The sequence below is a fragment of the Bacillus rossius genome, assembly GCF_032445375.1.
Source record: "Bacillus rossius redtenbacheri isolate Brsri chromosome 9 unlocalized genomic scaffold, Brsri_v3 Brsri_v3_scf9_2, whole genome shotgun sequence".
Lineage (NCBI taxonomy): Eukaryota > Metazoa > Arthropoda > Insecta > Phasmatodea > Bacillidae > Bacillus > Bacillus rossius.
The window spans coordinates 427,451-454,008 of NW_026962013.1; the positions used below are offsets into that span (position 1 = coordinate 427,451).

The 26,558-nt window shown below is 46.2% G+C and overlaps 1 protein-coding gene across 1 annotated transcript in view; it reads left to right on the forward strand.

Moving 5' to 3' along the window:
* LOC134543330 (espin) overlaps positions 1 to 26,558 on the forward strand; it is a 100,671-nt gene that overhangs the window by 41,156 nt on the left and 32,957 nt on the right. Inside the window, exons 3-7 of the mRNA XM_063388285.1 lie at positions 7,087 to 7,270; positions 8,799 to 8,905; positions 9,968 to 10,043; positions 14,952 to 15,074; positions 22,421 to 22,628. Coding sequence (XP_063244355.1) covers positions 7,087 to 7,270; positions 8,799 to 8,905; positions 9,968 to 10,043; positions 14,952 to 15,074; positions 22,421 to 22,628 — 698 coding nt within the window. The remainder of the gene's footprint in view (positions 1 to 7,086; positions 7,271 to 8,798; positions 8,906 to 9,967; positions 10,044 to 14,951; positions 15,075 to 22,420; positions 22,629 to 26,558) is intronic.

A 26,558-nucleotide genomic window follows, 5' to 3' on the forward strand; every position in this document is an offset into this window, starting at 1 on the left:
ATGGACGGAAGGACGGACGGACGGACGGATGGATGGATGAACGGACGGACAGATGGACGGATGGACGGACAGACGGACGGACGGATGGACGGATGGACGGATGGACGGATGTAATTACAACCTCCGAAATGTCAGCGAGTGGTTGCCGGCAACCTTTACTCTCTTAGAAGGTCATGAAGAGTGTTTCTGTGGAGCTGCTTCCACTCCATGTTTTAACTTACGTTTGAACACAAATATTTAAGTTTGATATTTGATACAAAAGTTGATCGAGCCATAGAATTTCATACAGTAAAACTGAACGTATATAAATAAATTTCAGAGCTTATATTTCAAATCGTTATTTTGGACATACACAATTTACGGTTATACTGTACGTCACAAGAAACCGCGAAAATTTACAAAAAAAAAAAATACAAAAATGATGTACTGAACAACATGCGAACACATAGAAAACAGCTGAAATAAGCCCAAGTCTACAATAAAAAACACACACAGAAAATTCCGTGGAATAAATAGTTGAACAAGAATAAAAACATAGCACAGACGGACACTGTGGGCTAAATCGATAAGACAATAGCAACAACGACAGTAAATAAAGACACAGGAAGACCTTGGACAACACAGAGACGCACAGGTGAACCAGCGATGTTACAAAACAGACACCACAACGCAGACAGCACTGTGGGCTTCCTAAGACAATAGTTGCGACGTTTCGGGAACTGAGATCTAGGCTATCTATTCCCGTCCTCAGGCACAAACAGACTGAATTTAGTTTAATGATTTATAAGCGCTTAAATTGATGGTCGTCAATATAATTATATAATTATACAAGAGTGATATTCACCACAATTTTAGCCTTCTAGCCTGATGGCATAATCGAAATGGAAAGGTGTTGTGAAGAACGTGCGGATCATTGGGATTCGCTCGGATTCCCAATGATATGTCTATATGTTTCCAACTGATCTTGTGCGGATGATCCTGCAGCTGTCTAACGAGAATCACCCTGTTTCTGTGTGTGCGTTGCTGCTGTTATCTGTCCGCGTAAATACCTTTTCTTCGTTGTGATTCTCGCGTATGAGTTGTTTTAAAAGCTATGTAATTATACCGGATGGTTTTACAACTATTTTTTAAGCTTAATAGAGAATTTAAAAATCACTCGCACATGATTGGCCAATGGAAACGCTGTGGCTGTTCTACTGGACGCCAGGAATCCGCCTGTGTACAGCTAGTCGGCGGGTCTCGCGCAGCTCCGAGCCGTGACTGGCGGCAACCAGCCATTAGCTGCTTCGCCGGAATTGCAGGTAAACTGTGTTACTGCTCCGAGCTGTTGCGGGCAGAGTCTCGAACCTACACGCTGTCGAAACTTTCCGAACTTCTCCTCTTGAATTTCCCCCTGATTGCAACCGTGCTTGATTTCATTTTCGACGAAGTTAAATGCTCAACTTGATAGCAACTGTAATTTGTTAATTGGGAGCGAATGAATAACATAGCCTCTATGTCCTGAAGGCGCTTTCACCTTCGTTGTATGTTGCCAGAGCGAGAATTCAGTTTGATTCGGCTGTGAACTGCAAGCAATTTAGCCTTTCTTTTTTTTCTTTTGTGACTGTCGAGTGATGGTTACCAATCCGTATAGCGGCAAGGAGGTCTTTACCGCAGCACAGACTGAACTACTGTTAGCAACATGTCAATACTGATATTATATTGCGGTTGAAGTTAATACATTTAATAGTTAATGCAGATGTTAGAGAAACAAGAAAATATCGCAGACAACCTCGGGGAACAAGTGCAAACACTTGTCATTTTTTTCTACTTGGGCAATTGGTAGGGACCGAAAAAATTCGCGCGTTCAATGACCTGCAGGATGAACTCCATAGTTATACGTACACTCGGTCAAATGTAACCCCCTCATTGGCTGCTGTATTGTGAGACGTCCCAACGTTGCAGCCTGTGATTCGATAAAGCTTTGGTTGCGTGTTTCTCATTGGCCCAGAGTCATCCAGGTGAGTGGTGAGCCAATAGCAGAGGCAGCACTGATGTATAACTATTTGTATTTTAGCCTGTCGCGAAATGAATTCGCGAATTTTTCCGATCTCTAGCAATTGGATGAAAGGCTGAACGTTGATTTGCCAGATGGTTAGGCTTCAACATACTGTGTTCATGACTGCTGTTTTAGTTTAGCTAAGCCATTGAGATCGCAATTTGCTGTACTGCAGGTGTCCGTAATTCGCTCGGGAGCAACTACGGCATGCCTGCCAACCTCAGAAGGAAGCAGAGATTACAATGTTTAGAGTCTATATTGACAAGCAATACATTTTATCGACTTATCTTGTTTTCATTTAAGGCAGCCTAGACTACAAAAACCTTGACATTTGTACTGCCTCTGCGATTGGCTCACAGTGTATGTGGACGACTCTTCGAGCCAATGAGAAGTCCAGCTGAGATCTCTCAAGTGAGCAGCCGATCAACAGAAAACATTTTCTCCAAGGACTGTGGATTCTATCCCAGAGGTTATTGAACCCGCGATTTTCTACACTCCCTACTTGTCACCGCCTCTATCATTGTAGACTCTGCTACGGACCGCATGTGTACGGCTCTGGTACTCGGTGCGCGTCGGCGCTGTGTGCTTCGCTTCTGGCAGGCTGCTTGTCTGTGTCCGGCTGTACCTGGACCTGGCTGTACCTGGACCTGGCTGTACCTGGACCTGGCTGGCGGAGTGAAGGGACAGCCCGTCTCTGCGACAGCCGCGACTGTTCCGCCTTTCGCTGGCCGCCGTCCGTCCAGCCTCTCGTGAGCTGCTCTGTTCACGAAGAACATTTATAGATGCGCTAGGCGCGTATTAGTACTTCTGTTTCCGTAGTCGTTTTAAAAAGGTATTTTAAGGAGAGTGAAAATAACTAAAACGCGTGTTCTAGGCATGATTGTTGGAACCACTCAAGAGACACACGAGAGTGCAAGTGTACCAACTCTGAGGACGTGCAAGGCGCAGGCATGCAGCTAGGGGGAAGCTCTGGGTGTTCCGAACCCCCCATTTTTTTTTGTTTCCAGAAATAAAAATAAATAAATAAAAAACAAGCGAAGACTAAATAAGAAAATTACAACAACTGAGCCATATAAAGTTAGAGAGAGGCTATTTTGGAAGGATTGTTTTAATCCTTAGTAGGTTACAGTGACGTATTTCCTCACCGTTGTAGCCCGACTTGACTCATACACAGAAACGGCAGGAATTATGGATTTTTTTTTTCAAGTAGGCTATATTATTTAATGCCGTGTTACTGTATGTGTGTCTCTCTTACAAATTTGACATTAATGTCTCGAGTATTTAATAACATTAACATATACAAAAAATAATTTATGACTTGTTAATAATGAAATCACCAAACAGTTGACTTAGGAACAAAGCACTGTAAACAATTAATACAAACTGAAATTTAAAATGGAATTTTTTCTGTGTAAACGGAGTACTAAACATTTAGTTTTCCCTGATATTTTTGCGTGACGACCATTTTTAAAAATCAGTTCTAAAGAAAGCTGGCAAACAGACCCCGCTGGAGTGGGAGGTCCCGTGACAGCCGCTGCTGAGTCGACGGCCTGGCTCAGGCGCTGAGCGCTGACTCGGCGTCACTTGCCGCGGGAACCAGACACTCGCGGCCAGGGACTTGTTTAGTTGCTAGCGCCAGCAGTTCCCCACACAGCTGCGAGCTGACCGCTCCGCGTCGACCGACTGTAAGTAGTCCATCCCTGTGCTGCCGAGTTAGTTCGTGCTCTTTGTAAACATTACATTACATTTTATTTGGAAACTAGTTGCTAAATTAATTTTTTTAAATTAAAAAAATGCACACACATAACCTTTTAGCTGGGAAATATATTAATGTGAGATATAAAAACCTGATGGTTTAACTGAACTAAAAAAAAAATTAAATTATTCCACCCCGTTTTTGAAACGAACTAAAAAGTATAAAATAATTTATCCTGGCCCCATACAGATTTATAACCCGCACAAATTGTTCTGTAAAATTGGGATAGTGATTTCTTAATTTAATATCTATGAAAATACTTGTAAGATTTAAAACGAAAAACTTGGGTCCCAAGCAATAGATAATTGATGCATGAAAAGTTCGCCTATGTCATCAAAAAACTTTATTTCACTGAGAATGACATGAACTGTTGTGTCAGCTACTCCCTACTATTGCATGCCCCCACGTTTTTCGATTCAAATCTAACAAGTATTTTCATAGCTATTAAAATTTCACAATCACAAGTTTACTGGACAATCTGTATGGGTTTATAAATCTGTAAGGGGCTAGGAGAAATATTGTATACTTTTTAATCCTTTTTTTAAAATGTGGTGTACCAAATTTTGCTATGTAAATAATTATTTTCAGGTTTTTAGTCCTTCAATTTATGACTTTCCGCCATGAATCTATATAGTGTTTGTGAGTTTCTTCCGGCTGTCTCGATTGTTCAGTTTGTATAAAAAATATATATTTTACAGTTTTAGCAAATTAAAGGTTGATTTTTCTTCCAAAGTAAATAAAAAATCATTTAAAAAGAGCTGTGTGCATTTGCCCCTTGTTTGTTTTTTTTTCTTTAAAGATCGTATCAATAAGCAATTAAAAATATTTAAACCAAAAATTAAGAGATGGTTTATTACGTTTTGAAAAAGTATAAATGAAGAGAAAATATATTTATTTGTATTTTATTAGGTTGTGAAATTTAGGGTTAAATGTGTTAATGAATTCGTAAAGAGTATCAAATAACACAGCTGAAGAATTCATAAAAGTTTTAAGTTAAATGTTACATCATGTTTATGAGGTAATTCCGACCTCCATCCTATTGAAAACTTCGAAGGCCTGGAGCAGTCGGTAATGTAGGCACCGCCTGGGAGTGCTGCGTTATGCAACCCGCAACACTTTACTGTTCTCGTAGCTTGTCGCCAAGAATCCGGGATTATTCGTAAACAAAACCAAACAAATTTGTACCGAACAGAAAACAAACACACAAACAGACAAGATAGCGAGTTAATAAAAACATGGTAAAAAGGAGTTACAGCGTACATTTTTAAAGTCATATACCAAAGTCTTAAAAAATGTACAATGGTTTACTTGTAGCACTTCAACAAAATGTTTTGCAACTCACTCCCCAAAAATTTCAGCTGGAACATTTACACGAGTTCACTTTAAAATGTGACCGTGAGTCGAATTGGTAATATGCAACAAGAGGGACTTTTTTTCATTCTGTAAGCCACACTTCTCAATGACAAGACAGCAGCATATCCATCATTCAAAAGGCACAAATGTTGAATACACTAGTCCTCGATGAAAGTAAAGAGTGTTTAAAATATAGGTATATCCAATACATGATTGTTGTTTTATTTCCTATAGTACTCGTTATCAAGTAAATGCTATTTTTGAAGCTGATACATAGGTGATAATCATTCTTAGAAATTTACATTGGCTGAAAGTGGCATATGTGTGTACATGTAACATGTTTGTTGATCAAACTACAAAATCCTGGAGTCGTTATTATGATTTACTTTCTACGCACCGGATGTCCTGCCGTAAGATGAAATTATTACTGCTGTAAGCCTGGTGAATATTGTCAATTGCGTTAATCACGGGCAATGTAAGTAATTAGTAACATAAATATATGCCTTCGGTATTAACTTTCACTCTTATATAAATCTGTAAAATTCCCGAGTCTCTAATCAAACCATGGTTTATAAAAGGCGACCAGAAAAATTCGAGGGTTCGGTGAATCCAGGATAGATTCTAGGATCATCTCAAACTTTAGCAAACGTCGCCTTAATGCATGCTAACTTGTAGTTTGTCTGAACTGGGTAACTTGTGATTCGAGACATCATTGATTGATGGTCTCTTATCGGCCTAGAGACCTCCAGGTTAACAGGCACCAATGGGTATCATAATTATAGTTTTACCATATCACAAAATCAATCAGCTAATATGTCCGGTGTATATCTACAAAGCGCGGGTGACAGTTGGCAAACCTGGCACCGCTCGACTGAGACGGTCTCCGAGTGTACACGTTGGAACCGTGGCGGACGACGCTGAGCGCCGCGCGCATGCGTCACTGCCCCACCCCGGGCGTTTAACACTGACATCACGGTACGACGGTACCATATTTGTGTGGATAAGGTAACAACAGTATGTGTACGATATCTGTGGTACTTTGACAGTATACAAAGGGCTATTGATTTGTTGAGAGCCACGTTTCATGGGCTATAAGTAGGGGCATGCATTTTTCGCGAAAAAATCTGAATGCCTATTAGACTGCAATAAGGTACACCCGCTCCAGCGGTTTCTTCCTTGTGATTGGCGGTCGTCTGCGAGAGAAGTCGTTGCCTTATTTGACCGAGCCACTCAGGAAGCGATTGCTTCCGCGCTGAGTTACTGTGATTGGTGTTCTAAGAGTAGACATGCACCTGAAATAAACTCACCCAATCACAAAACAGTACGATGGTACAGTGTTTTAACTTTCAGCAAGTCTCGGAATCTTTTCGCGAAATATGCATGCCCCTAGCTATAAGTGTTAGTTTTACTTTAGAAGTTTTCTGTGTAAGATATAAATGGTACATTCAAGAAGTATTTTGGGAAAGTATCGGTAACCTTCCGATGCAGACTGTAGTGGGAGTCCGGCGTGAGGCGACAGGGTGTCGCGCAAGTGTGTCGCCAGGAGGCGGTACCTGGAACTGGCTGCACTCCGTAGAGAGCTCTGTCAACGGGGCTCATTATTCACTTTTTATAATAGAGTTTACTGTCAGTTTTTCCAGTTTTTCTTCTGTCAAGTGAAATCACAAATAATATGTTTTACTTTATACTTGTATATTTATTAAAAAAAATTTGAAGTGCAACTTAATATAGTGGTTGTAATTATTCTAGAAAAGACTAATCAGAGAGTAAAGATTATTGGGGTGGTTGATAGAGAAGATGGTGAATAACAAATAAAGAAGAAAGAGCGTTGCAAGACTCGGCAGATGTTTGTAAAGTGGAAGGAACGCGCCCACGCAGCAGCGCGCGGTGGTGCAGTGTGCAGCGCCTGGGTGCAGCGCGCGGGGGTGCACTGTTGCAGCGCCAACACGCAGATGGACAATGACGTGACGCCGGTGTACCTGGCGGCGCAGGAGGGCCACCTGGACGTGCTGCAGTACCTGGTGACCCAGGCGGGCGGCTCGCTGCACGTGCGGGCCAAGGACGGCATGGCGCCCGTGCATGCAGCCGCGCAGATGGGCTGCCTGCACTGCCTCAAGTGGATGGTGAGTCGTGCTGCCAGGAGGCTACTTTCACGTCATAACAGTCATGAAACATTGCATACTCTTTTAATTTTCAAATGTTATTTACATTTTATTTTTCAAATTTAATTTTAAATAGTTTGTTTAAATATTATCTCGAACAATTAGTTAGTAAAAAGGCCCGCCTTAACCTGTTTGATATTATAGAAGATTTTATCGCACGGTGGTTGGCCGGTTCAAGCACGCTCGGCTCAGGCGGAACGTGACAATTTTTCGTGCGTGCAGCCGGCGTTCATCGATTTATAAGACGTCATCACGCCAAAAAAAATGGGTGCGTGTACTTAGGTACGCGCGTGAGAAGTTATACTTCTTTGGCATCATTAAAAAAATAGTTTTTAATTGCATGCAAATAATTCTCCATGGTAGCGTTATTCTCCATGGTAGCGTTAAATGTTTAAGGCAACCTTGTTGGAAGTCGCATTAGAAGTATAACTTCAAAAAACAAACAGATTGAGTGTTAATTTTCCAAAAATTATTACGAAGATGTAACAGTGCAATGTAACCAGTTAGAAAACAGGAATCGCGGTGAAATGGAAATTGACAGTAACGATAAACTCTGAGCTATCTATAAGCGCCGGCAGAGCAGTGTTGCGACCTGGTAGTCGATTAGTGTCGTAATAGAGTTTGGGTCAAACCATAAGTTGCACCTCTCTCTGTGTCTCCCTCAAATCCCCTAACTCCTTCCACTCCGCCCCGACCGTAACAGAGTTAATAGTGGTCTGAGCTTTGTCATCGAGGTCAGCAGGTACCCGGGTCGTAGGCTGTAGGTACTAGAGTATCCCAGAGTCCTGCAGTTGGTATGCTTGCAAGTCTCTGCACTCCTGTAAAGCACAGAGTGTGCTGTGGTAGAGCCCAGACTCGCAGTTGTGTAGGTAAGGAAGATGCGAAGATGAAAGAGTATAGAAGACTAGCATTTCTTACGTTCACGTAACATTGGCGTCCCATGAGCGCATGAGTGGATGTAGAGTGCGTGCATGGGAAATACTTGGTTTAAGTGACCGACACCCACGGAGTTATCAGTGAAGGGAGTCTACCAGCCTCTCTTACAGTGATCTCAGTTCAAACCCCTTGAGCTCTGATTAACAACCTGCTTTATTGGTAACAATGTCCGCCATCTCGCTGTTGGCTAGAGGAAGCAAGCAGATGCACTGTACAGCCGATTAACCCCAGAGTCTTTACGAGGGGAACATAATAATGAAACCACAGATGTAGAATGGTGCTGAGCACAGCTGTTAGAGTGGTGTGCGGTTGTCCCCAGGTGCGTGTGCCACAGATGTAGAGTGGCACTGAGCACTGCTGTGATAGTACGTGTATGGCTGTCCAAAGATGTAGAGTGGCGCAGCCTGAGCACAGCTGTGAGAGTGGTGTGTGGTTGTCCCAGGTGCTAGAGCCACAGAGGTAGAGTGGTGGTGCTGAGCACAGCTGTGAGAGTGGTGTGTGGTTGTCCCAGGTGCTGGAGCCACAGAGGTAGAGTGGTGTGTGGTTGTCCCAGGTGCTGGAGCAGGGCGTGGACCCCAACCTGAGGGACGAGGACGGAGCGACGCCCCTGCACTTCGCGGCCAGCCGGGGCCACGGGGACACAGTGCGCTGGCTGCTCAGGTCTGTCCCGGCCACCCGCAGTCGGCCAGGTGTTCCCAGCTCTCTGTGGCAGGGCTCGAGCCCCGCATGGCACTCAGCCGCGATTACCTGACACGCGTTTGTATTGGGCTAATTTTGCAAATAGTACAGAGGTACCAGTACGAAATAATATGTGTTGTTTAGTTGGAATAATTTTTTTAATGAATTAAAACACTATTTTATAATTGCTTTTATGGGAGAAATTAAAAATAAACAAAGGTTACCATAACTAGAACAAGTTAATTCTGAAGAGAACCACTGGAAACTGTCAGTTCTTTTGGATTTAATATTTAATAACTAGCAAAAATATAAAGTAAATATAAGACAAACTGAAATAAACAATGAGCTATTAAATATTTATCGTAACTTAACCTGGCTTTTTTTTACATCACTGTCGACAAAATATTAGTGGCAGAACGATACGCAGAACACTGCTGCTGCTGCTACTACTACTACTACTACTTTCGAGAACTGTCGCGTTTGGGACAAGTTTGGACCACAACTGACGAATACGAAACGCAGCCAGCATCTGGCACCACAGAGCCACTAGTCGGGAAACAATTGATGAGGACCGTTTTCTAAACCGTTTCTATTATGAGATATGGAAATGAGAAATGGTGGAAGTGATCAGCTGTAGCTCACCTCCAGATGAACCTTCACATGAGCTGACTTGTTCCTGCTCATTCCACAGCAACACGAGCAAACTATTCTACTGCGGGCTTGTTTGTTTAGTACACGGGGTTCTACGCCACACTGTCCTAAACAAAGACTTCGGGCGATGGAACCCCCACTTATAATGGACTTCGTACCAATTGGTACATAACTCAGTGCTTCAAACATGAGCCATGATGGAGTTTTGGGTTCGAAACCACGACTTTCGCCACTGGAGCGGGGCACTAGAGAGCCAATCTCCAAGGAACTCTCATGAGTTGGACTTTAGAGGTTAAACTTAGTTTTTTGGGTGGGTGTTCAGCTATGGAAGCAGCTCCAAGATGGTGGCTGAGCTGTGTCTGAACCCACCAAGTCTCTCTACTCATGTTGCAGGAACGGCGCGCGCATCACGCTGGACAAGTTCGGCAAGAGCCCCGTGCACGACGCAGCGGAGAACAGGAAGCTGGAGGTGAGTAGCGGCAGTGGACCTGCGCCCCTGGGCTGGCGATGAGTAGCAGCGATGCTTTCTATGTCCGAGCTACAGCCCAAGAGATCTTTTACGGCTCATTACCATTGCGTTTATAGAATATATTTTATTTGTCAAATTACTACTTTACATTTAGTAATGTCAACAATTGTGTGTCTGTTTGATGAATTACTTATAAACTAACGTCCGTAGGCCTGTGTTATATCAGCTGAATCTGACAATTCCTTTGTAAAATGACAATGGTGGCTCCGCGCGCAAATGCAGCGAGGCCAGCCATGCCGGCGCTAGAGTGCTAGAGTGCTAGAGCGCCAGAGTGCTAGAGTGCTAGAGCGCTAGAGTGCTAGAGCGCTAGAGCGCTAGAGTGCTAGAGTGCTAGAGTGCTAGAGTGCTAGAGTGCTAGAGTGCTAGAGTGCTAGAGTGCTAGAGTGCTAGAGTGCTAGAGTGCTAGAGTGCTAGAGTGCTAGAGTGCTAGAGTGCTAGAGTGCTAGAGTGCTAGAGTGCTAGAGTGCTAGAGTGCTAGAGTGCTAGAGTGCTAGAGTGCTAGAGTGCTAGAGTGCTAGAGTGCTAGAGTGCTAGAGTGCTAGAGTGCTAGAGTGCTAGAGTGCTAGAGTGCTAGAGTGCTAGAGTGCTAGAGTGCTAGAGTGCTAGAGCGCTAGAGCGCTAGAGCGCTAGAGCGCTAGAGCGCTAGAGCGCTAGAGCGCTAGAGTGCTAGAGTGCTAGAGTGCTAGAGTGCTAGAGTGCTAGAGTGCTAGAGTGCTAGAGCGCTAGAGCGCTAGAGCGCTAGAGCGCTAGAGCGCTAGAGCGCTAGAGTGCTAGAGTGCTAGAGTGCTAGAGCGCTAGAGTGCTAGAGCGCTAGAGTGCTAGAGCGCTAGAGCGCTAGAGCGCTAGAGCGCTAGAGTGCTAGAGCGCTAGAGCGCTAGAGCGCTAGAGCGCTAGAGCGCTAGAGCGCTAGAGCGCTAGAGCGCTAGAGTGCTAGAGTGCTAGAGTGCTAGAGCGCTAGAGCGCTAGAGCGCTAGAGTGCTAGAGTGCTAGAGTGCTAGAGTGCTAGAGTGCTAGAGTGCTAGAGTGCTAGAGCGCTAGAGCGCTAGAGTGCTAGAGTGCTAGAGCGCTAGAGCGCTAGAGCGCTAGAGCGCTAGAGCGCTAGAGCGCTAGAGCGCTAGAGTGCTAGAGTGCTAGAGCGCTAGAGTGCTAGAGCGCTAGAGCGCTAGAGCGCTAGAGTGCTAGAGCGCTAGAGTGCTAGAGTGCTAGAGCGCTAGAGCGCTAGAGTGCTAGAGTGCTAGAGCGCTAGAGTGCTAGAGTGCTAGAGTGCTAGAGCGCTAGAGTGCTAGAGTGCTAGAGTGCTAGAGCGCTAGAGCGCTAGAGTGATAGAATGCTAGAGTGCTAGAGCGCCAGAGTGCTAGAGTGCTAGAGTGCTAGAGTGCTAGAGCGCTAGAGTGCTAGAGTGCCAGAGTGCTAGAGCGCTAGAGTGCTAGAGTGCTAGAGCGCTAGAGTGCTAGAGTGCTAGAGCGCTAGAGCGCTAGAGCGCTAGAGCGCTAGAGCGCTAGAGCGCTAGAGTGATAGAATGCTAGAGTGCTAGAGCGCTAGAGCGCTAGAGCGCTAGAGCGATAGAGTGCCAGAGTGCTAGAGTGCTAGAGTGCTAGAGCGCTAGAGCGCTAGAGCGCTAGAGCGATAGAGTGCCAGAGTGCTAGAGTGCTAGAGTGCTAGAGCGCTAGAGCGCTAGAGCGCTAGAGTGATAGAATGCTAGAGCGCTAGAGCGCTAGAGCGCTAGAGCGCTAGAGCGCTAGAGCGATAGAGTGCCAGAGTGCTAGAGTGCTAGAGTGCTAGAGCGCTAGAGCGCTAGAGCGCTAGAGCGATAGAGTGCCAGAGTGCTAGAGTGCTAGAGTGCTAGAGCGCTAGAGCGCTAGAGCGCTAGAGCGATAGAGTGCCAGAGTGCTAGAGCGCTAGAGCGCTAGAGTGCTAGAGTGCTAGAGTGCTAGAGTGCTAGAGCGCTAGAGCGCCAGAGTGCTAGAGTGCTAGAGTGCTAGAGTGCTAGAGTGCCAGAGCGCTAGAGCGCCAGAGCGCTAGAGCGCCAGAGCGCTAGAGCGCCAGAGTGCTAGAGTGCTAGAGCGCTAGAGCGCCAGAGTGCTAGAGTGCTAGAGTGCTAGAGCGCCAGAGTGCTAGAGTGCTAGAGTGCTAGAGCGCCAGAGTGCTAGAGTGCTAGAGCGCTAGAGCGCTAGAGCGATAGAGTGCCAGAGTGCTAGAGTGCTAGAGCGCTAGAGCGCCAGAGTGCTAGAGTGCTAGAGCGCCAGAGTGCTAGAGTGCTAGAGTGCTAGAGTGCTAGAGTGCCAGAGCGCTAGAGCGCCAGAGCGCTAGAGCGCCAGAGTGCTAGAGTGCTAGAGCGCTAGAGCGCCAGAGTGCTAGAGCGCTAGAGCGCCAGAGCGCTAGAGCGCCAGAGTGCTAGAGTGCTAGAGCGCTAGAGCGCCAGAGTGCTAGAGCGCTAGAGCGCCAGAGCGCTAGAGCGCCAGAGTGCCAGAGTGCTAGAGCGCTAGAGCGCCAGAGTGCCAGAGCGCCAGAGCGCCAGAGCGCCAGAGCGCCAGAGTGCCAGAGTGCTAGAGCGCTAGAGCGCCAGAGTGCTAGAGCGCTAGAGCGCCAGAGCGCCAGAGCGCCAGAGTGCTAGAGTGCTAGAGTGCTAGAGTGCTAGAGTGCCAGAGCGCTAGAGCGCCAGAGCGCCAGAGCGCCAGAGTGCCAGAGCGCTAGAGCGCCAGAGCGCCAGAGCGCCAGAGCGCTAGAGTGCCAGAGTGCCAGAGTGCCAGAGTGCCAGAGCGCCAGAGCGCCAGAGCGCCAGAGCGCCAGAGCGCCAGAGCGCCAGAGCGCCAGAGCGCCAGAGCGCCAGAGCGCCAGAGCGCCAGAGCGCCAGAGCGCCAGAGCGCCAGAGCGCCAGAGCGCCAGAGCGCCAGAGCGCCAGAGCGCCAGAGCGCCAGAGCGCCAGAGCGCCAGAGCGCCAGAGCGCCAGAGCGCCAGAGCGCCAGAGCGCCAGAGCGCCAGAGCGCCAGAGCGCCAGAGCGCCAGAGCGCCAGAGCGCCAGAGCGCCAGAGCGCCAGAGCGCCAGAGCGCCAGAGCGCCAGAGCGCCAGAGCGCCAGAGCGCCAGAGCGCCAGAGCGCCAGAGCGCCAGAGCGCCAGAGCGCCAGAGCGCCAGAGCGCCAGAGCGCCAGAGCGCCAGAGCGCCAGAGCGCCAGAGCGCCAGAGCGCCAGAGCGCCAGAGCGCCAGAGCGCCAGAGCGCCAGAGCGCCAGAGCGCCAGAGCGCCAGAGCGCCAGAGCGCCAGAGCGCCAGAGCGCCAGAGCGCCAGAGCGCCAGAGCGCCAGAGCGCCAGAGCGCCAGAGCGCCAGAGCGCCAGAGCGCCAGAGCGCCAGAGCGCCAGAGCGCCAGAGCGCCAGAGCGCTAGAGCGCCAGAGTGTTAGAGTGCTAGAGCGCTAGAGTCGGCGAACACTGGACTGTAACTACCAACCACAACCAAGCACCGTGGCGTGTACAGTCAGTGGCCCTCAGGCCGGTACAGTCCTCTCTCCGACAGTGGTCAGTAACAGTCTTCTGCCCAACTCAACAATACAACTGTGTCAACACACAAAGTATATGGTAACGTGTTTTCACCAAAATATTTTTTTTTTCGTTTGTTTCATTAGGGTTAGAAACTATGCAAACTTTAAGATTTTTAACTTGATCTGTATTCCAATTAATTTAGGTGGCAATAAATACGTAATTTTTTAAAATTTTATTATCTTTTGGTTTAAGTGGGAAACAGTTACCTCATACTAGTTCAAGGGCTTACGTAAGGAAGGGCTATAAACTCCCTCTCTCGAAATCTTAATAAATACTAGCAAATCTGTCATTACCACCAACAAAATTAAAGAATTTGAAAGCAAAGAGGATATATTAACCTGCGAAAGGAACTTCGGCGCATGCTCCTGTCCTCGACATCTCTTCTAGCGCGGAGCCCTCTGCCACGCCATGTGGTCATTTAGGACCCTAAGGATGTTAATTGACTAATAAATCCGTTAAGCCTCTGCTGAGCTTAGAATAACAATATATCAGATAATACGTGAGTTTTATGTTGGGGTAAAACATTTATGACTTATTAACATAATTTAATAGTGCTTCTTATCAGAGAAACAAAGAATCAGTTAAATAAGCAGGCCTATAATCACCAATTAAAATTTATTAGAAGGCGAAAAAAAAATTAATATGAATGCGTTATGAGGATTCGTACTTCGACAGTCAGCTTAACTTCTTTCGTCACTTTTGTCTTATGAGTCATCGAAGGAAGCTATTGTATCTCGCGATAAAGAAACATTCTTCGGTTTGTGCGGGTCTTATCAGAAAAATCCCTAAACGACATATTCCATGAACGATTGCTTGTTTTCCAATCATCGAGAAAATAGCCAGCAGTGTTCTGTCTTATCACGACCGCGGAATTGGCTTTACTCTAATGCTTTGGAAGTTATCCCAAAAAAGTCAATTAAACACGCTCAGTGTATACGTTAGGGACAATCTGTTGTAGAAGGAGAATCTTACCGTCAACTCTATAGCTTGAAAGATACAATTGAACAATGACAAAATATTATTTTTAACGCCTGCCGGTATTTAAACAAATTTCCGTAACTCTGATTAGAAATGCTGTCAGACGCACATAAGCCTCCATTACCAACGTGACATTTATGCATTTTAAATGTCGACTTTCTACCTAATTTTCACGAGTGACGTCATTTGAATGTCATAGGAAGCAAACCGGAAAACCAATATTATTATTCCAAGCGTATAAGCATGCTTACTAATGCAGTTCTAGTCAGGGGAGTACGTGTGTCCGTGAGGCGGGTTGCGCGGTGTCGCCTCTGAGCGCACGGCTTGTTGCAGTGCCTCAACATCCTGATGCAGCACGGCGCCAGTCCTGACCTCCACCTGCACAAGAAGAGGGAGTCCAGGTCGGGCCCCAAGCCGCGCTGCTACTGCGGCGAGACCAGCGACCCTGAGCCCCAGGTGAGTGCTGCGGGCTGCACTCACTCGGTGAGTGGCGAGACACAGTGAGGAGCGGCGCTTTAGCTGACGACATCGTCGGAGTTTCGGCGGCTGCAGGCGGCCTGCTGGTGCTGACCCACTTGCTGACCATCCCTCTCTCTCTCTCTCTGGGGTCCAGTTCGTCCTCCCGACAGGTCCCAACTCTCCACCATCTGCAGCGGTAGTTTTAGCGTTCCGCCCCCCTCTCACCCCGAGGTCTGGTCAGTCCAGTTCATGCCTCACACAGAAACACGCTGAAAGAGCGAGCCCCTCCCCAGCCCATTTCAGGTCGAGCCGTGTCATGACTGTCATCGTAGCTTTCAGGTTCGATATGTCGTGAGCAGGAAAGTGAGCGTCACCTCTTCAACACCTCATGCTCACTCTACTGCTGTAGAGTCCTGTCACTTCCCACTGGCTCACGCTCGCTCTACTGCTGTAGAGTCCTGTCACTTCCCACTGGCTCACGCTCGCTCTACTGCTGTAGAGTCCTGTCACTTCCCACTGGCTCACGCTCGCTCTACTGCTGTAGAGTCCTGTCACTTCCCACTCGCTCACGCTCGCTCTACTGTCCGTAGCAGGGGTGGTTGTATTCAGGCGAGATTGTCTGTAGCAGGGGTGGTTGTATTCAGGCGAGATTGTCTGTAGCAGGGGTGGTTGTATTCAGGCGAGATTGTCTGTAGCAGGGGTGGTTGTATTCAGGCGAGATTGTCTGTAGCAGGGGTGGTTGTATTCAGGCGAGATTGTCTGTAGCAGGGGTGGTTGTATTCAGGCGAGATTGTCTGTAGCAGGGGTGGTTGTATTCAGGCGAGATTGTCTGTAGCAGGGGTGGTTGTATTCAGGCGAGATTGTCTGTAGCAGGGGTGGTTGTATTCAGGCGAGATTGTCTGTAGCAGGGGTGGTTGTATTCAGGCGAGATTGTCTGTAGCAGGGGTGATTGTATTCAGGCGAGATTGTCTGTAGCAGGGGTGGTTGTATTCAGGCGAGATTGTCTGTAGCAGGGGTGGTTGTATTCAGGCGAGATTGTCTGTAGCAGGGGTGGTTGTATTCAGGCGAGATTGTCTGTAGCAGGGGTGGTTGTATTCAGGCGAGATTGTCTGTAGCAGGGGTGGTTGTATTCAGGCGAGATTGTCTGTAGCAGGGGTGATTGTATTCAGGCGAGATTGTCTGTAGCAGGTGTGGTTGTATTCAGGCGAGATTGTCTGTAGCAGGGGTGGTTGTATTCAGGCGAGATTGTCTGTAGCAGGGGTGGTTGTATTCAGGCGAGATTGTCTGTAGCAGGGGTGGTTGTATTCAGGCGAGATTGTCTGTAGCAGGGGTGGTTGTATTCAGGCGAGATTGTCTGTAGCAGGGGTGGTTGTATTCAGGCGAGATTGTCTGTAGCAGGGGTGGTTGTATTCAGGCGAGATTGTCTGTAGCAGGGGTGGTTGTATTCAGGCGAGATTGTCTGTAGCAGGGGTGATTGTATTCAGGCGAGATTGTCTGTAGCAGGGGTGGTTGTATTCAGGCGAGATTGTCTGTAGCAGGGGTGGTTGTATTCAGGCGAGATTGTCTGTAGCAGGGGTGGTTGTATTCAGGCGAGATTGTCTGTAGCAGGGGTGGTTGTATTCAGGCGAGATTGTCTGTAGCAGGGGTGGTTGTATTCAGGCGAGATTGTCTGTAGCAGGGGTGGTTGTATTCAGGCGAGATTGTCCGTAGCAGGGGTGGTTGTATTCAGGCGAGATTGTCTGTAACAAGGGTAGTTGTATTCAGGCGATATTGTCCGTAGCTGGGGTGCTTGTATTCAGGCGAGATTGTCCGTAGCAGGGGTGGTTGTATTCAGGCGAGATTGTCCGTAGCAGGGGTGGTTGTATTCAGGCGAGATTGTCTGTAGCAGGGGTGGTTGTATTCAGGCGAGATTGTCTGTAGCAGGGGTGGTTGTATTCAGGCGAGATTGTCTGTAGCAGGGGTGGTTGTATTCAGGTCTGTAGCAGGGGTGGTTGTATTCAGGCGAGATTGTCTGTAGCAGGGGTGGTTGTATTCAGGCGAGATTGTCTGTAACAAGGGTAGTTGTATTCAGGCGATATTGTCCGTAGCTGGGGTGCTTGTATTCAGGCGAGATTGTCCGTAGCAGGGGTGGTTGTATTCAGGCGAGATTGTCCGTAGCAGGGGTGGTTGTATTCAGGTCTGTAGCAGGGGTGGTTGTATTCAGGCGAGATTGTCTGTAGCAGGGGTGGTTGTATTCAGGCGAGATTGTCTGTAGCAGGGGTGGTTGTATTCAGGTCTGTAGCAGGGGTGGTTGTATTCAGGCGAGATTGTCTGTAGCAGGGGTGGTTGTATTCAGGCGAGATTGTCTGTAGCAGGGGTGGTTGTATTCAGGCGAGATTGTCTGTAGCAGGGGTGGTTGTATTCAGGCGAGATTGTCTGTAGCAGGGGTGGTTGTATTCAGGCGAGATTGTCTGTAGCAGGGGTGGTTGTATTCAGGCGAGATTGTCTGTAGCAGGGGTGGTTGTATTCAGGCGAGATTGTCTGTAGCAGGGGTGGTTGTATTCAGGCGAGATTGTCTGTAACAAGGGTAGTTGTATTCAGGCGATATTGTCCGTAGCTGGGGTGCTTGTATTCAGGCGAGATTGTCCGTAGCAGGGGTGGTTGTATTCAGGCGAGATTGTCCGTAGCAGGGGTGGTTGTATTCAGGCGAGATTGTCTGTAGCAGGGGTGGTTGTATTCAAGCGAGATTGTCTGTAGCAGGGGTGGTTGTATTCAGGCGAGATTGTCTGTAGCAGGGGTGGTTGTATTCAGGTCTGTAGCAGGTGTGGTTGTATTCAGGCGAGATTGTCTGTAGCAGGGGTGGTTGTATTCAGGCGAGATTGTCTGTAGCAGGGGTGGTTGTATTCAGGCGAGATTGTCTGTAGCAGGGGTGGTTGTATTCAGGCGAGATTGTCTGTAGCAGGGGTGGTTGTATTCAGGCGAGATTGTCTGTAGCATGGGTGGTTGTATTCAGGCGATTTTGTCTGTAGCAGAGGTGGTTGTATTCAGGCGAGATTGTCTGTAGCAGGGGTGGTTGTATTCAGGCGAGATTGTCCGTAGCAGGGGTGGTTGTATTCAGGCGAGATTGTCTGTAACAAGGGTGGTTGTATTCAGGCGAGATTGTCTGTAACAAGGGTGGTTGTATTCAGGCGATATTGTCCGTAGCTGGGGTGCTTGTATTCAGGCGAGATTGTCCGTAGCAGGGGTGGTTGTATTCAGGCGAGATTGTCTGTAGCAGGGGTGCTTGTATTCAGGCGAGATTGTCCGTAGCAGGGGTGGTTGTATTCAGGCGAGATTGTCTGTAGCAGGGGTGGTTGTATTCAGGCGAGATTGTCTGTAGCAGGGGTGGTTGTATTCAGGCGAGATTGTCTGTAGCAGGGGTGGTTGTATTCAGGCGAGATTGTCTGTAGCAGGGGTGGTTGTATTCAGGCGAGATTGTCTGTAGCAGGGGTGGTTGTATTCAGGCGAGATTGTCTGTAGCAGGGGTGGTTGTATTCAGGCGAGATTGTCCGTAGCAGGGGTGGTTGTATTCAGGCGAGATTGTCTGTAACAAGGGTGGTTGTATTCAGGCGATATTGTCCGTAGCTGGGGTGGTTGTATTCAGGCGAGATTGTCCGTAGCAGGGGTGGTTGTATTCAGGCGAGATTGTCTGTAGCAGGGGTGGTTGTATTCAGGCGAGATTGTCTGTAGCAGGGGTGGTTGTATTCAGGCGAGATTGTCTGTAGCAGGGGTGGTTGTATTCAGGCGAGATTGTCTGTAGCAGGGGTGGTTGTATTCAGGCGAGATTGTCCGTAGCAGGGGTGGTTGTATTCAGGCGAGATTGTCTGTAGCAGGGGTGGTTGTATTCAGGCGAGATTGTCTGTAGCAGGGGTGGTTGTATTCAGGCGAGATTGTCTGTAGCAGGGGTGGTTGTATTCAGGCGAGATTGTCTGTAGCAGGGGTGGATGTATTCAGGCGAGATTGTCTGTAGCAGGGGTGGTTGTATTCAGGCGAGATTGTCTGTAGCAGGGGTGGTTGTATTCAGGCGAGATTGTCTGTAGCAGGGGTGGTTGTATTCAGGCGATATTGTCCGTAGCAGGGGTGGTTGTATTCAGGCGAGATTGTCTGTAACAAGGGTGGTTGTATTCAGGCGATATTGTCCGTAGCTGGGGTGCTTGTATTCAGGCGAGATTGTCCGTAGCAGGGGTGGTTGTATTCAGGCGAGATTGTCTGTAACAAGGGTGGTTGTATTCAGGCGAGATTGTCTGTAGCAGGGGTGGTTGTATTCAGGCGAGATTGTCTGTAGCAGGGGTGGTTGTATTCAGGCGAGATTGTCTGTAGCAGGGGTGGTTGTATTCAGGCGAGATTGTCTGTAACAAGGGTGGTTGTATTCAGGCGATATTGTCCGTAGCTGGGGTGCTTGTATTCAGGCGAGATTGTCCGTAGCAGGGGTGGTTGTATTCAGGCGAGATTGTCTGTAGCAGGGGTGGTTGTATTCAGGCGAGATTGTCTGTAGCAGGGGTGGTTGTATTCAGGCGAGATTGTCCGTAGCAGGGGTGGTTGTATTCAGGCGAGATTGTCTGTAACAAGGGTGGTTGTATTCAGGCGATATTGTCCGTAGCTGGGGTGCTTGTATTCAGGCGAGATTGTCCGTAGCAGGGGTGGTTGTATTCAGGCGAGATTGTCTGTAGCAGGGGTGGTTGTATTCAGGCGAGATTGTCTGTAGCAGGGGTGGTTGTATTCAGGCGAGATTGTCCGTAGCAGGGGTGGTTGTATTCAGGCGAGATTGTCCGTAGCAGGGGTGGTTGTATTCAGGCGAGATTGTCTGTAGCAGGGGTGATTGTATTCAGGCGAGATTGTCTGTAGCAGGGGTGGATGTATTCAGGCGAATTTGTCTGTAGCAGGGGTGGATGTATTCAGGCGAATTTGTCTGTAGCAGGGGTGGATGTATTCAGGCGAGATTGTCTGTAGCAGAGGTGGATGTGTTCAGGCGAGATTGTCTGTAGCAGGGGTGGATGTATTCAGGCGAATTTGTCTGTAGCAGGGGTGGATGTATTCAGGCGAATTTGTCTGTAGCAGGGGTGGTTGTATTCAGGCGAGATTGTCTGTAGCAGGGGTGATTGTATTCAGGCGAGATTGTCTGTAGCAGGGGTGGATGTATTCAGGCGAATTTGTCTGTAGCAGGGGTGGATGTATTCAGGCGAATTTGTCTGTAGCAGGGGTGGTTGTATTCAGGCGAGATTGTCTGTAGCAGGGGTGATTGTATTCAGGCGAGATTGTCTGTAGCAGGGGTGGATGTATTCAGGCGAATTTGTCTGTAGCAGGGGTGGATGTATTCAGGCGAGATTGTCTGTAGCAGAGGTGGATGTGTTCAGGCTAGATTCTCTGTAGCAGGGGTGGATGTATTCAGGCGAGGTTGTCTATAGTAGGGTGGGCAGACCGCGCTTCTTTCCACAGGATGTTACAGCTGTACCGATCACTGCGCTTCTTTTTTATGTTTACATGCGTTTTATCTAATGAGCTTTTATTTTTAAGATTTTATATTTAATTTTTGAATAAATGTTTTTGATTTTATCTCGTTATTTATCGTCATAATATTACACGTAGATACAGAGAAAATACATGTTTCGGCATTGTAAAAATTTTTTTTAGTGAATCTGGTTATTTAATATTTGGGCCATCTCTCTCGAAAGTCTGCCGACCCCTGGTCCATACTTAGCAATGCATGTTAGTTTTTGAACTAAATATTGATATAAAAAAGAGGGGTTGTCTGTAAAGTCGGTTTACAGACGATAAATTTACGTGATGTCATAAAAAACATAATGAAAAATTGCATCCTTTTTAATTTTCAAATATTATTTACAGTTTTTCCATTTTTAATTTAAATAATTTGTTTAAATATAATCACGTACAATGATTTAAAAAGCCCTCCTTAATCTGTTTGATATTATAGAAGATTTTCTCGCACGGTGGTTGGCCGGTTCTTGCACGCTCGGCTCAGGCGGAACGCGACAATTTTTTCGTGCGTGCAGATCGATTTATAAGACGTTATCACGTCAAAATGGTTGCGTATTCTTCACTACATAACTGCGACAGAACACACGTGGAACGCACGAGGAAAGGCTTGTGTTGTGGACGATGGCGCGCAGAGACTGCGTGTCACGTGGTTGGGGCTGTCTCCCCGCCACGCCCAGGAGTTACCTGCCGAGTGCCCCGGGCTACGGAGTCCTTCAGCGCGCGAGAGCGAAGCCTGTCCGAGTGGCCTTTCCCGTCGCACTCGTCGCCCGCCACTCCGCGGCTGCCACCGGCGCTGGCATGTCGGTGACTGTAGCTGCTGTCGCTACTTCTTCATGCTGAGCGCTGGTAGAGTTGTGCGGTGGACGAACCTACTCTGAGAAGTGTATGGTTGTTGTAACTGGGAGATGTAGAGGTGTACCCACCACTCTGCAGTCAGTGTAAGGACAACCAGAGCTGGTTAGGGGGTCGTAGGTGTTCCTCCAACACGTGGAGCTGCTGTAAGCAATGGTTTAGAAGTACATTCTTGTGAAGTTTGGCTTCTGCTACATTTTAAACATACAACATTTCTTCTCAGGTCATTTATCACAATTTGCTGAGCTTTGTTAGATTTTGTTTCGTCAGGTTTGAAAAACTGGTCTCTGACGTTTCGGTTGACATTGCAGTTACAATCGTCACTGTAGCAGTTGTCAACTGAAAAGTTGGACATCATTTCTTCCAACTTGATGCGGCTAAAACAAACGAGACAAGCCACTTCGGAAACTGGCAGAGAAAGCCTTCAAACTTTATTAGTCATTTTTGGTCAGTTTGCTCAGCTAATTGGCAGTTATTTTCAAATGTGAGAAATAACTGTTATTGTTTATATTTCTGTGTCCTTTGTATGTACATATTTGACAAATAGTTATATTTGGAACGTATAGCTAAAATATATATAGTAACACTCAAATCTAAATGAAGTAAATTAAAATTGTATTAATTTTTATAGTGTTTTACAAAAATCTGATTTTCTTCGACAATAACATAGGCGATACCACCAGACGCTGGTTTCACGACTATGGCGTGACTATAGCACTCTAGGTAGAATTGTCAGAGGGTGGTTTGGTATTGCCTTTGAAAATATATGGTGATGAAGGAACCAGTCCTACTTGAAGCCAGTTTCTTTACGAAACTAAATGTCTTAAATTTGACTTATTCTATAGGGTGTATCAGAAATAAAAATTATATATTTCTCAGATATTTCTATCTTTAACACTAGTAAAATGTATATGCATTTGATTGACATGGGCGCTGCTCCAGTGCTGCCACACGTGTGAGAGTGGTGCGTGCCGCAGTGTTGCAGCAGCTGCCCGACCCTGAGTGTCAGCAGAGAGCCCTTCTACCTGCACCCGCCTGGCCCAGCAGCCACGCAGGACGGGCTGTACGTGAACCCCGCGCACCCCGCCTCGCCCAAGGGAGGCGAGTCCTTCTACCTGCACAACCCCCGCGAGGTGCCCTACAGCAGGGTGAAGGACCTGTTCGAGCCGCTGCAGCCCCTCACAGGTGAGCGCGCTGCACTCTTCCTTCCCTGCAGTGTCCTTCTACCTGCACGACCCCCGCGAGGTGCCCTACAGCAGGGTGAAGGACCTGTTCGAGCCGCTGCAGCCCCTCACAGGTGAGCGCGCTGCACTCTTCCTTCCCTGCAGTGTCCACACTCCCATTGCCAGCAGTGCGGGTGTGCATGTTTATTAGAGAATGTGTTTGTATTTACTGTATATTTATTTAAAATGCTCTTTCATAACATGTTTTATTTAACTTAGGATTATAGTATCAGAGAGATTTATAACTTTTTTTTCCTACACAACTCTTGTTATAGTCCATAAAATATAAAATTTATAGTTCAGTTTTAAATATGGGAATAATTAAACTATGATTAAGTACAGTATATGTCACTAATATGTATATTTACTTTCTAGTAATTATTTATTTCGTTAGGGTGTTTTCAGTTTATTGGTAATAGTTATTAATGTGGATTAGCTTAGTTATAAATGTTTTGTTTTTGTATCTGACTATAATTGGTGGGGGAAATAATTTTGGGGTCTTGGTAGACAAAATGAAACGTCTTATCTTTATATAAAATAGTACTATAAAATAAGACATTTGTTTAATGAATGTGCAGTGCATTATTCAGGAATGCTGTTTGAAATATTTATGTTCAGATCTCCTGGGTGTGTCCTATAAACTCTGAAGCTATAACATTGATTAATGAAAAGAACAACAATTTTCAGTTCATTACTATGGAGTCATAGGAACATAAAACTAGGAGAAAATACAAATTACATTATCAGCAACACGTGGCTATACTCTTGCAATATGATTACCACATTTTTTATCGGTTACATACTGTCGTATTTTGGCACACAACTATACCATTTAATTTTCAATGGACTTTTGAATGCTAGTAGCACTGCCCGACACGAGATGGCATTGTAATCGCCTCATGCTGGTGGCGCCGTTGTGCGATGAGCTAAGAAATTACTTCAAAAAATCCTTCTTTCTCTTTTGAAACAACGCGCGATTTTAAAGATAAAATAAAAGTAACTTTTTACAATGATAGTAGGCCTAACAATTACTATCTTCCCTAACATCAGGGCTAGATAATGATCTAGAAAAGTAAATAAATGAACGTGTCCACAAAGCTGCTTGTTAGAAGGGCGGCATCACTAGTGATGCATGCTGGGTAATAGCGTTACCTTTCCTGAAGCTGGCAAGATGGCGGACTGGCACCAGTATGTGTCCACGTTTGTGGACATCGGGAAACTAACCAAAAAGTTGGTCAGTTAAATGAAACTCCGTTACAGCGAAACTACCCTTGAATATATTTTGTAAACTTAAATAATTGTAATATGAAAAATTCATAACTTGAAGAATTCATGGTATTTATAACATGTATGACGTAACTTATCATCATGTTAGGTTATGTGTGTCTGCAGCACAACGTAAAGTGCGTGATCTCAATAAATAAAAATCTACCTAAGGCGTAGTTCAAATCTCGTCATTGCATTTCGTATTTTAATATTTTATATACTTTATCATTGGTTTATATATAGGTTACTGTACCTTATGAAAAATTTTATTTTGAATTTTTTCTCAAATTGTTGTAATAACTTTTAATACAAATTTATGCCTGTTTGTTCTGTTATATCATACTAGTTAGGCCGAAATATATTTTTTAATTAATTAAAATTAAACAATAAAACACAAGTATTTGAAAATATATAACATGTATATTTACCTTGTAACTGAAATACATTTAGAAGGAAGTAAATGTCCATATATTAATGATATTTAAGCGAACAATTTATGGATCTGAAAACCTGATAAATGAAAACACGGAGTGGTTTTCTTTCACTAAGGGCTGTAGTTTATGATGGGGTGTAAATTAACCAAATACGAAAAGGCACGAACATTTCCGCTTTGTATTTTAATATTATGTAACCTGGGAATGCATTTTTGTTATTTTATCTTCTACACTTAACTTGCAAAAAAAATTGTCTTAATATAATTATATAAAAATCATTCTGTGCAATTTTTGACTTAATAAATCTGAATTTTCCTGTTTGGTTAGTTTCAAAATGTATCAGTATTAAATAAATATGATATAAGGGAATTTTGTTTAATAAATTGTGTATTTTGTTATGATAACCACAAAATTCCAAGTAATTAGTTACTATATCGAGATAGTATATAGCAGAATATGGTGTTCATTTAACGTTAAAAGTTTAAAATGCTACCGAGTTTAATTTTTTAAAGCTGTGATTAATTGCTTACTTTATAATACTAGTTTGAGGGATTGTAAAAACACTTTTTTACCAACTGAAACAAATAAATCAGCATATATTAATACAATAGTAATGCCCATAACTCTTAAATTCTTAGTGGAATAAAATCAGCTCGCTTTTCCATTTAACAGGTGTGACGTTCCTATAGATAATTTCCTATCCATGACTATAATTTATGTAAACTTATTTACCAACAAACGCTAGTTGAATCTGGCTAAGGCTTGGCGTGGTGTATGGGAAGCGGTCCGCAGGTAATGACGTCACGGCTTGTTTGCTGCAGTTAGCGAGTCCCGGGTGACCTTGGCCAGTTGGCTTGTGTGACGTACAGATTGTCAACCGGCGTGTGACAGGCGCGAGAGGCGCTGTTGTCTCGCTCGCGCGGCTCCATGGCCAGTTCAAGCTGTGTCACGTATATCCCTGGCACACAGTGTCAGTGTCATTCATCCGCTACAGCATGTCCGCCAGAAGGGCAGTTCATCAGTAGCCATGCGCGCAGATGAACTTGCAGCAGCCGTCTTCACTATCACACACCCCTCGCTTGAACGAAGAAAGAAGAAGGAAGAGGAAGTCGCCTCGTTGGTGGATGTCGAAAGTGTTTACAAGGAGCTAAGTGGTGGGTCGAGTTTGTCGGCTGAGTTGAAGTTTCAGGCAGTGAGTGGACTGTGCAAGAACTGTACGGGAATACAGCCGACGGAATTAGAATTTTTATTTCTGTGTTCACTGAAACACGAAGCAATCGGACTGAAACACGAAGAGGAATGACACGCCTCTTGTCCACACTGGTTGTTTCGACGAGCCGCGACTTCCTCCGGTGTGCCGGCGGAAGACCGACCAATGACGGGTCGAGCCCGTTGCGTATCTTCGTGTCAAGTTTCAAACCGAGACACGTCCAAACGTGCACATTTCGGCTACGCGACGGGGCTACGTTACGGCCGTGTACAACATATGGATGCCCACCTTTAGGGCATTTTCTATCGTTATATGTTAAGCGGTTAATTTCGTATCAGCTGTACCCGACTTCAAACATAACAAGTTAGACGACGTGCAATAACTAAATAAAAGTTTCTTCATCTTGTCTGTGTTTACTAATAATCTGACAATATATTTCACCTCATCCCACATAGTAAATGCATTACTACATTGTTGACCACGATTGTCAGCTCATCAGTTGACACGAGGAGGTCGCGGGTTCGATGCCAACCTCCGGTGAAACTTAATTTGTAAGTACCGAGTCTGAGCCTCAGCATTTCTGAGGCCACTTAAGTCCTGAAGGTGCCGTTGTCATGCGGCATGAAGCTCCGGCCTATCGCTTACACAGACCGGCCTTACCTTTCCTGAATAATACAGAATATATCTTATTATCGGACCCAAGTCGTCCTAATACCGGCCACAAAGGAGAAGATATTTCTTTATCCGACAGATTGAAGTATGTTTCCTCCTGCCTGAAGAAGGAGGAGCCTTGCAACTAGACCGCTCCCACAAGGAGACGGCTGAAGGAGCGCGGCACGTGCTGTGGAGGGGGTGACCTTGGGCCGGGGGAGGGAGGGCTGCAGAGAGGCAGTCGCTATCAGATAAGCGCGAGGCGGCGCAGGAGTCGCATCGCGCGATGAGCCATGCTGTGCCGCTGGCTCTGCAGGAAGAGGCCGGACGA